The 11,362-nt window shown below is 38.2% G+C and overlaps 1 protein-coding gene across 8 annotated transcripts in view; it reads left to right on the top strand.

Moving 5' to 3' along the window:
• celf1 (cugbp, Elav-like family member 1) overlaps window positions 1–10,989 on the top strand; it is a 69,696-nt gene extending 58,707 nt beyond the window's left edge. For all 8 annotated transcript variants that reach the window (XM_014330896.2, XM_042216509.1, XM_042216513.1 and 5 more), the window contains 3 exons: window positions 1,653–1,796; window positions 4,308–4,480; window positions 10,547–10,989. In XM_014330896.2, the coding sequence (XP_014186382.1) occupies window positions 1,653–1,796; window positions 4,308–4,435 (272 nt within the window). In that variant the 3' untranslated portion in view covers window positions 4,436–4,480; window positions 10,547–10,989. The remainder of the gene's footprint in view (window positions 1–1,652; window positions 1,797–4,307; window positions 4,481–10,546) is intronic.
• The last annotated feature ends 373 nt before the right edge of the window (window positions 10,990–11,362 follow it).

Raw genomic sequence — 11,362 nt, 5'->3', positions numbered from 1 at the left:
ATACAAAAAACACGAGACTAGACAAGGACATAAGAGGCTAAGCAGGGAAGCTAAGGGAGAGGAGGAGGAGAGGAGAAAAGTGCGACCGCCTTCGTCAAGAGCAAGAGCAGAAGGACATCAACAATTATCAACAATTATGTTATTGTCATTACATGTTTTCTGTGACAATCCTCCCTTATAGTTTCAGATTTTAGCAGTGCATTTTATCTCTCACATTTTCTGAATATGGTGTGTGAAACACTGAGTATGCCTTTAAATAAAAATTGCTGTTTAGCTACAACTAACTGTTAAGTTGTTAAGAGATGTGTGTAGTGTGTTTTAATGTCACTTTCTGATAAGGGTTTTGTCTTATTTTATTATGCTGCATCAGCCATGACTGGGTGCTGCACTAGTAAGATGTAACTCTCTATCTATAAGATGTAAATCTCTCTAAAATAACCTTGGCTCATCATGTCAACAGCTCAACTTGTAGTAAAAAATAACTATAAGTGTGAAACTCTGGAGTGGCAAAGTATGCGCACAATTTCAAATTTGTGTTGAAATTTCAAGATTTCAATGTGTCTTTTTTGAAACATGAAAGTACACTACCGGTCAAGGTTTTTATAACACCTCAATTTTTCCAATTCCAATCGAAAATTATGCAGTTTAAAGTCTCATTGCACTCTGAAATGAAAGGAGTCTTCGTAGTTGAAACTGAGACTCGCTTACTACAACCACTATTAAGCTGTGCCCTGTGAGCCGCCTGTGATAACTCTCAGAAACGTGTCCTCTGATTCAGTTGTGGCTTTCGGTCTCCCAAACCTCTTCCAGTCAAAGTTTCTTCCTTTTAAGTGTGAAGGAAACTGTATTCACTGACACCCATTTTGTGTTCCCTAAAAAACAGGCCTTTTGTATAATTCTGAAATGTACATTATTTTTCGGTTTTGGCTAACCTTACCTTTTGTTTTAACCTTGGCAGTTCACCACTTACCTTTGTACCATTTCAAGCTAATCACTGAACTTGAACGACTTGAACTGCAATAAATAGCTGGAAAAATTGGGGTGCTCTAAAACGTTTGACCGTTAGTGTATATGGACTGCTTTTTCAGTCCTTTTTCTGCTTTATGTGAAATTTTCATTTCTTATAATGCAGCTGAATTCACAGTGTACTTGTTCTTATTTACAGATAATTTTCTAAGTGGCCTGTTTTTTTTTTTCTTTTGTGACACACGCTGGAATGAGACTAAAAATTGCAGTTGGTCAGTTTATTAGGAAGCAGCTGGGCTGCAGAGAAGTTTTGATATCGCATTTTTGTGTTATGGAAACTGTCAAATAAGACAAAGTAAACAAAATCAGGTTGGCTATGAGCTTGTCTCTGGAGATGTGCAGCCAGTGTTTGTGTTTTTAGAAGCAGTGCATATATGTTTTGTAAAACACAAGAATCTGTTAAAAAGCAGCTCTGAACCATATTATTAAACACTTTTAAGAATCTGTTAACCAGGCTCTGCATGACTCGATTAAACAGTTTGTTACAGTCTGTCAATCAGATTTTTTTTTCTTTGCGTGAATACAAAAAATGTGACTCTATTTTTAAAAGCTACGTGAATTCATAATGATAGTCCTGTTAGAATATTACTGTGTTTTATACTTGTATAATTTTCTTTGTTTGGCAGGTCCAGAAGGTGCGAATTTGTTCATTTACCACCTACCCCAGGAGTTTGGAGATCAGGATCTGCTCCAGATGTTTATGCCCTTTGGAAATGTAATCTCTGCAAAAGTCTTCATTGACAAACAGACTAACCTCAGCAAATGTTTTGGTGAGTTCATGTACGTTTTTATTAAAAAAAAAAAAAAAAAAATAATATATATATATATATACTATATATATGTATATGTATATATATGTGTATATATATGTGTATATATGTGTGTGTGTATGTATATATATATATATGTGTATATGTATGTGTATATTATATATAGTATATGTGTATATATATGTGTTTATATGTGTGTATATATATGTGTGTGTGTATATGTATATGTGTGTGTGTGTATATATATATATGTGTGTGTTATATATATATATATATATATGTATATTATATATATATATATTATATATATATATATATATATGTGTGTATATATATATGTGTATATATGTAGTGTATAATATGTATGTATGTATATATATGTATGTATATATATATGTATGTATATATATGTATGTATGTATATATATATATATATGTGTGTGTGTGTTTATATGTATACATATATACACACACATATATATACATATATACATATGTATGTGTGTGTGTATATGTATGTGTGTGTGTATATGTGTATATGTATGTGTGTGTGTATATGTATATATGTATGTGTATATACATATGTATATATATATGTGTATATACATATGTACTGTATATATATATAAGGGGTGCAACGATATTCGTATCGATATTGAACCGTTCGATACAGTGCTTTCGGTTCGGTACGCATATGTATCGAACAATACAAAATTTGTAATTTATTTTATCAACTTTCCTTCTGACGATGCTGTCTGTGTTGAGCGCTCAGTGAATCTGCGTTCGACTACTCCGCCTAGGGTCGACAGTGCAGCCTAGGCGGAGTAGTCGAATGCAGATTCACTGAGCGCTCAACACAGACAGCATCGTCAGAAGGAAGAGCGCAGGGCAAGCTAGCGAGACAGAAGTTAAGCTCTCCTTGCAACATGGACCTCCCCCACCCTCATTCAGATCTGGCGTTTGGAATTATTTTGGTTTTCATGTGACGTATGACCCTGAAGGTAAGCGAGTCATGGACTAAAGTAAAACAGTATGTTGGATGTGCCATGCAATGCTCAATTACATGGGTGGGAACTAGTGTGTTAGCGCAGTTAGCTCGTTAACGTGTTGGCCGTCTAGCCCCATGCACGGGGCGATCGGCGGTAGCTCGTTAACGGAGATTTGCCGTGTTGTGGCGTTAAGGTCATTTCAACGAGATTAACCTGAAAGCACTAGTGGGAACACAACGAATATGACTGCACATTTACGCCGACATCATCCTAGTGCAAAGACAAGTGGAAGCAGAAAAAAAACAACAAGCATGCTACTAACTTTAGCCGAGTCATTTAGACAGCTGTTAGCACATGATTCTCCTTATGCTGCTGAGAATATAGCCCAGAAGAAGCGGATAGTATAGCTTTTATTTTGGAAAGAGCCATTTCTCTGTAATAAACTCTCTTTTCCAAAGATGAGTGATTCCTCAATCAGATACAGGGCTCGCAATATCGCTAGCCCGACGTCCCGGGGCTAGCGATTTTTCCAGTCGGGCTACCAAAATCTATCTCTTCCCTGCCCGTCGGGCTATTGTAGGAAGGAAAAATATATGTCAATGCTTTTGCATTCTTTCAGAAATGTAGCTGGGTAATTATGTCATTGGCATCGGTGAGCCACTGTCAATATGTGACATATTGAAATCGCGTTTGAATTTGCGCTTGTTTTTTTGCTTTCACTTTGCAATCGTGTGAACTGTGTATAGAGAGCGACAGCACTGATCTGTGAGTGATGATAATTTGTGCACCAATTCCTCTGACATCGTCTTATTAATCGTTAGCTTACTATGCAAACATGACAAGTGAAATCTCCCGCAGCTTAAACATGTGAGAGGTTGATCGCGCAGAGAATCGCTGAGCTTATGTGAGTGCGTGTGTAAAAGCAGCAGGATTTATATTTGACTACGATGACCTGGATGACTGAGAACCTTCACAGACAGATATATATTTTAGTTCTGCTGAGCCAAATAAGACAGGTCAGGGTGAAGAAGTGACAGCCAAAGAAAAGCTTACCACAAAACGGAGAAGTTATGACAAATCAGACTATAAGGCAAAAAGAAAGTGCAGCTTTATGGTTTCATGGACAAAAGAATTTCTGTGGCTGCAATATGACGAGCTAAATAACCAGGGCTGCACATAAGTGGTCCGCAGGTGCGCATTCGCTGTCAAAATAAAAAAACGCGCACAAGGGTTAGGGTTAAATTTAAAAACTGTACTTTTGAGTTAAAATATATATTTATAATTTTAATAAATGACAAATTAAAAAGGCATGAACATTTTTTGTATCGAAAAAATATCGAACCGTGACACCAAAGTATCGAACCGAACCGAACCGTGAATTTTGTGTATCGTTGCACCCCTAGTATATACGTATGTATGCATATAAATATGTTTTATTTGCAACAATTGGTTTTCTTCGGCACATTGAAAATACCTACTGCAAGCTGCGTTGAGCTGCTCTTAGTGTTTCTTTCTTCTCTAGGCTTTGTGAGCTACGACAACCCAGTGTCATCACAGGCAGCCATCCAGGCAATGAATGGTTTCCAGATTGGAATGAAAAGGCTGAAGGTGCAGCTGAAGCGCTCAAAGAATGACAGCAAGCCCTACTGAACGAGCTGAGACACTACAGGCTTAGTTAGGCAGGGTGGTGTTATGGTAAGTGTAGTGTGAATAACCAGCTGAGACTGATGCACTCAGAAACTTGTCTGTGTGCTACAGGGCTGCTTCACTGCTCCTCGTGGCCATTAGAAAACATGTCAGGACAAAGACAGACGTGAAGCTACATGACAAGTTTTGACACTAGCCTGGATTCTCCCCATGTTCTTTTGTGGTGTATGCACTTTTTCTTTTTAACAAAAAAGAGAAGCAGTTGTGTTAGTTTGCTGTGGTAGAAAGTAACACATATGAGTCATTTGTCAAGAAATGTTGCATGCTGACTATCAGATGCCAAATCTCTCTGTTGCCACTTCCTGTTCACCTTCTTCCTCTTTGACACATTTAATGTTAAAAACCAGGCAGCAAATGGGAAAGACAAATCTCTATTTGATGTGGTTTTCCCTGCTATCGCTTGAAATGGAGACCAAATAGTGATAGACACCTGTATTGTTTATCAGACTTATTTGTCAGGGTAGGCACAGAAGATCAGATTGTCAAGGTGGAGCACCACCAGTATGTGCAACTGGCATTTGGACTTAAGTGTTTTCGCATGTGTATGCGTGTGTGTTAAATCACTGATTTCTGCAAAAGTTAACAAGCCTGTTGTTGTTCTACCCTTTTCTCTGGCATTTTGAAAGAGTACCTGTGATTTTTGTGCGCTGGCAAGACTGTATTCCGTTTTAGCATTACTTTTAGGCTACGTCCACACGTACACAGGTATTTTTGAAAACACAGATTTTCCGTTTTCGTTTTAAAAAATAATCCCGTCCACACGTAAAGGCAGAAATGAAGGAAAACACTGCTAGGAACATGCCAAAGCAACAGGTGGCGATATATTCCTAACCGTGCAGAAATGTTGGCCAATCAGAAGTCTAGAAGCCTCGGTGGGAAAAAGTAAACAAAGCTGGGGCATAGAAGCAGAACCGAGTCGTATGTGTGGAGGGACAGTAACTGTGTGTATATGTGAGCATTTAAACACTGCAGAGAGAACAATTAACAGTATTGTAGAAATTCATTTCACCGAAACAATAACATGACGCACAGTGTGACGTCAAAGGCGCACACCTTTGACGCTGCGTTTTCTGCATTTTCTCAGTTTTTCTCGTCCACACGTAAATGCAAAAACGGAGTTTTCAAAAATATCCCCCCTGGCCGGAGTTTTTAAAAATCTCAGTTTTCAGTGACCAAAAACGGCGTTTACGTGTGGACGAAAGGTGCAAACGCATAGAAAAATCTGCGTTTTCAAAAATACCCGGGTACGTGTGGACATAGCCGTAATCGAGTCACTTTCATGTTTGATTATATTACATCTGTTGTTTGTCAACAGCAACAGTTTTATGGTGAACACTAATTGAGAGGCCTCAGGGGGTGAGTGTAGTGTAGTGTAGAAACCATGACCAATTATACTTGATATGGAATTATACTTCATGTATAATCAGTACATTTAATAAAACATGCAGTTGAGATGTAGATCAACCTGGGTGAAACATCAGGGACTGAGCTGATGTGATCTATGAAGCTTAACTGTCAACTTTAACAAGCAATAACCCCAACTTTCACAATAAATCCAAAGTTGAATGACTTCTTTCAGTTGCTTAAAATTCTGTGCAATGTGAACATGATGGTTTTCATTACTACATTTTGTTTTAGTTTAGTTTTCCACCAGCCCTCCCTTTTCATGATAGCTATCAGCTAGCTGACCTCAAGGGCTAGAGACTTTCTATATATTGTGCAAGATTGACCTGGCAGCTCTCTGAAATGCCAGGAAATTATATTGTGTTTTTGTTTTTTGCATGTTTCGTTGTACATAGAGCTAGGAAGGAAGATAAATGTTGAGATATATATTTTAATCGTAATGCTTTTTCTATTTCCATAGAGATTTTATACTTTCTGTAAGTCTTGGGGAACTATTATTGTCTAAATATTTATCTGATTGGAAATTATGAAGAAAATGTGGAATCTGCCACTTCACTTCATCTCTTGGTGTGTGTCCTAGACTTGCCTGTTGAACGTTGTTTCCTCTTGCTGATGTGTATTACATGACATTGTGGCACGAGCTGTATATGAAGGATCCATCTGATACTTTTGCTAGAATATTAATAATAATTGAAAAATAATACCAAGGATACGTTCAAAACTGAATTATTTGCAGAGGGGCTACCATGGGGAGTATTAATACATCCAGGGTACCCACGTATTTCATCAGTGTTTAAAGTCTTTCAAGACAAGGAAGTTCCATATTAAAGGAAAAACATTTGTTTAGCATAGCTTGATCAAAGGAGCTTGCAAAGAAAAGCGTCTGGACTTCTTTAAGTTGCTTGAAGACGTTTCACCTCTCATCCGAGAAGCTTCTTCAGTTCTAAGGTCAAATGGTGGAGAGTCCCAGATATAAACCTAGTGGGAGTGAACCCCCCACAGAGGGACAAAAGGACCCCCTGATGATCCTCTAATCACCTGAGCCAAGGTGTGAAATGGGTGTGGGTCCCAATCAGCCAGAGTTTCAGGTGTGTGTTCATTGTGAAACCTGGCCCACCTTTCATGCGAATTCCTGAGGTCAGATGGCCCAGGATGTGAGTGGGCGTTAAGGCGTCTGGGAAGGGATCTCAAAACTGGATTATAGATGGCAGAGAGTTGGTGTCGTAAACCCCCGCCTCTGTTCAAAGATGGTCGCTCACAGTGGACATAGATGGCTTCTTTCACTCCTCTTTCAAACCATCTGGGTAAGAAGCCATCTATGTCCACTGTGAGCGACCATCTTTGAACAGAGGCGGGGGTTTACGACACCAACTCTCTGCCATCTATAATCCAGTTTTGAGATCCCTTCCCAGACGCCTTAACGCCCACTCACATCCTGGGCCATCTGACCTCAGGAATTCGCATGACAAGGTGGGGCCAGGTTTCACAATGAACTCACCTGAAACTCTGGCTGATTGGGACCCAGCACCCAATTTCACACCTTGGCTCAGGTGATTAGAGGATCATCAGGGGGTCCTTTTGTCCCTCTGTGGGGGGAACTCCCACTAGGTTTATATCTGGGACTCTCCACCATTTGACCTTAGAACTGAAGAAGCTTCTCGGATGAGAGGTGAAACGTCTTCAAGCAACTTAAAGAAGTCCAGACGCTTTTCTTTGCAAGCTCCTTTGACTACGATGACCTGGATGACTGAGAACCTTCACAGACACATAGCTTGATCAGCTTTTCTGCTATAAGTTACGTCCTAGAGCAGGGGTAGGGAACTCCAGGCCTCGAGAGCCGGTGTCCTGCAGGTCTAGGTTCCCTACTCCAGCCCTAGAGAGTAACTGTTTGGGCACTTCCACATCTTTGTGTTCCCTGGGCTCTGTCCTTTAGGACTGTCATGTACTGTCTAATTGGACTAGGTATATCTTACTGTATATTACTGAATTCTCAAATGAAAGGCTAAGACTTGGCATTTTAAAGTCATGCCTATTATTTGTAAATAATAAGGCAGAGAGCGTGGGGGACACGAGTATGTGTTATTGTCAAAATACAAATCTATAATAAAATTACATTGATGTATTGTATGCATTTACATGGTGGCAGTTAACTATGTATTGAGAATGTAACCTTATAAAAGAACTGGACGTGCCTCATTTCACTCCATTTTTCATCCCCATTTGTTTAGCTCTTTCGTCTTAAAAGGATCTATCTGAATGTGTCCTTTGAGGAGAGGGCCCTTAACGTATGAGAGATCAGACCTCACACAATGTGATAATACTCTGGGCTCTCAGTCATTAATTGAAATTTTTTTTTATTTATTTAAAAAATTTAAATCACCTGCCAAATATTGTCTAGGTTGCCCTTGTGCTTCCAAGCACCTCAGAATACCATGACCTGGATGACTAAGAACCTACACAGACATATGGTTCACTGGTTTGATTAGAATAGTTTTTGAACAGCTATTTGAATCTATAGCAGTTAGGACTATGGGCTTCTACAATCAGTTCATCCAGTGTTAGTTTAGCACTATGCAAATACCAGACTTTATAACGCTGAGTAAATTAGAAACTGAACTATCAGAAACAAGGTAGAACTGTAAGATAGAATGCAAGATAACTAGTTTATTCCAATAAAGGCATGGAAATCATGCCTAACTTGATCCAGAGGTATAATTAATGTGAATGTCACATCCATCTTAATAATTTTTACTAAAATGTTTCAAGAAGGCCTTATTCAATTAGTCTGGATTAAAACTGTGCTCATGGCTAGGATAATTAAGAACTGTGACAGAAAGATAGGCCTGAGCACTCACAGGACAGATGCAGTTACATTTTCATATTTTACGGAAATTAATGTTCAACGTTCTTGAATCTTCAAATGAATAAATAGAGAGAGGAATTGACAGGACACACATGATTGTTCTCTTAGTATTTAGGTATAAACACCAAAGCCAGCAACACCAAACAAAGATGAAAACCAGCACAAAGAGACTTCAAAGCGACCACCACAGTGATTCTACTTTAGAAACAGTTTGGTACCTGTTGAAGTTCAGCAGCGGCTGGCTTTGCCACAAATGACAGCTCACTTTATCACTGCCCTGGGCTGTGGTCGGCATTTTACTCAGCTTTAACATAACCCAACTTAGTTTTAGATGCTGTCTATGCAGATGCTTGTGAAGAGCCCAAGTTGTGTTCAGAGTTGTTTCTGTCCTGGAGCAGTCTCCACTTCTCGTACTTTTCTTTTCTTTTTATTGCTCAAATGTCCATGTCCACGCTGGAGCTGTGCCACTATTTTCCTCCGACGACACATGAACTGAAATCAGCTGGTTTCAGTTTCAAAATTGCAAGAGTTGATAAGCGGGATCGATAGTCAGGCAGACTAACGAAGGAATTGGGCTACATCCCTATGAATAAAACCACTAACTGTTAGTGGTGTGCGATACTGCATATTTTGGTATCAATCCCATACCAAGGAAATACGGACCAGTATCGCTCGTACCGATACTTTTCAACAAATAAGGTGGATGCGTCATTGAATTGCTAAATCTCAATTAATTACCTTGACTTTAAGTGTTTTTTGTGATTATAGTTTTTTATTATTAAAATAGCTAAAACCCAGGACATAATTTGGACAAAGTTTATAATTAAATAGATTAAATAATTAAATAGAAAATGCTATAAAATTAATATTATCACTTTTGTTTTTTTGTTTTTTTAGAAAAATCTTTAATTAAAAAGTGAACGCAAACCAGTTAACAAATTAAAACAAACAAGTACTGTTGAGAAATAATAATACAAAAATTACAATTAAAATTCCCAACAACAAAAAAAAACAACTGGTGAAAATATAAATAATATGTAAACAACAACAACCCCCAAAGCGTCTAAGCCATGTCACGTGACGGCCCAATATCTAAACACAAGAGGGGTGAGGTGGAGCTGACACAGCAGCGGCGAGTCCAGCGACCTGGCTGTTTTGTCTTTGGCGAAACCACAGCATTGCAAACAAGCAGAACTTAAAGTAAAGAATCGATCTCACCAGGCCAGTATCGATCCGATACAGATGCCGACTTGGCATCGATACAATCGATATTTGGATCGATTTGCCATCCACTATTACCTGTCTCAACAAACATTTGTTCTAAGTTTTTAAAGTAATGCAGATTTCCAGATGCACTTAAATAAATGTTGAAAATCATCAGTTCCACTTTCCAGTTAGCTGATTTTAAGAGATGTGTGCAGCATGTTACATCAGGTACTAAAATGTTAAAGATGAGGCTTAAAAAGGTACTACCTCCGTAACACCCTCTGGTCTCCTTACATGATTAGCTGTGTTTGTTTGCATGTTGCCACTGATTTTGTGCTGGCACCACATTTATAGCTGTTCTATATGTGTGAATCTGCTGTTGTCATCCACCTCAGTTTCTAGTAACATGCTCATCATCCTCACTCAGTCCCTGAAAATGGCTACTGAGTTTTTAGACTTTAGTAAAGCACCATGATAAATGTGATTATTGTCAGTTTCTTTTCTCTCTCCTGTCTGTGTTCCATTACTGTGTAACCAAGGTTTGCCTCCCTGTTGTGTATTTTTTTTCTTTGTTTTTCTAGATCTCTTCCTGTTTGCCCTAGCATGTTGGTGTGGCGTCACAGCTCATCGTCCAGTCCTTGTCTACTACGCTTCACTGGTGCTTCCAAATTCACATTTGACGTTGTAGTTGACGTTGATTGCCCAAAAGGTTTTGTTGTTTCCTATGTCCTATGTGCTGCCAAAATAGGCACTAGAAAGGTTGCCTCTGAGCATTTTTGAATGTTAAAATTTATTACAAGCAAAAGAAAATCTATTTTTCTAGAATAAGTAAAATAACCACTCAATTAAAAAACAATTCAGTTTAATAAGAGTCTCTAGTTTGTTTTTATTGACTGTACGATGGAGCAATTTTTCCAGTGCCTCTCTTTTTTGGTTTTGTTATGTTTTTTGTGGAAAAGCAGCTAATCTCTTTAGATTATGTTGTATGTGAGTGCTAGTGTGTGCCTTATTAAAAAAAAGAAAAAGAAAAGAAAAAAGTCAAAGAAATTGGTGATGACATGTTGTTGTACTTGTGTAATTCCTTCTCCTCTGGAGTTCCCTTTTGAGTGATATGAGGAGGAAACATTCATAATTGTAAAAATGTTTTTTTTCTTTTGACTTATTGTCTCAAAGCACATGATGCTGTTTTACTCTTGTTTCTGCAGATAATCGGATATAGAGGAGAATATTTTGTCAGGCCTGTTTTAGTTTTATTAACTACACTGAAATTTTTGAAAAAAATATCAAGAAAAATGAATATGTTTGTTAAGTTTGCTAAGTTAAAAAAAATAAACTTGTGCCAAATGTTTTGCGCAATCAGTATTCCTCCTTTTCAGGACTTTTGATTTGAGGTGTTT

Source organism: Haplochromis burtoni, unplaced genomic scaffold, assembly GCF_018398535.1.
Source record: "Haplochromis burtoni strain Fernald_Lab_line unplaced genomic scaffold, NCSU_Asbu1 Contig_1090, whole genome shotgun sequence".
NCBI classification, from domain to species: Eukaryota; Metazoa; Chordata; class Actinopteri; order Cichliformes; family Cichlidae; genus Haplochromis; species Haplochromis burtoni.
The sequence above is the reverse complement of the archived record's forward strand: the minus strand, read 5'-3'. Positions and strand labels throughout refer to the sequence as shown.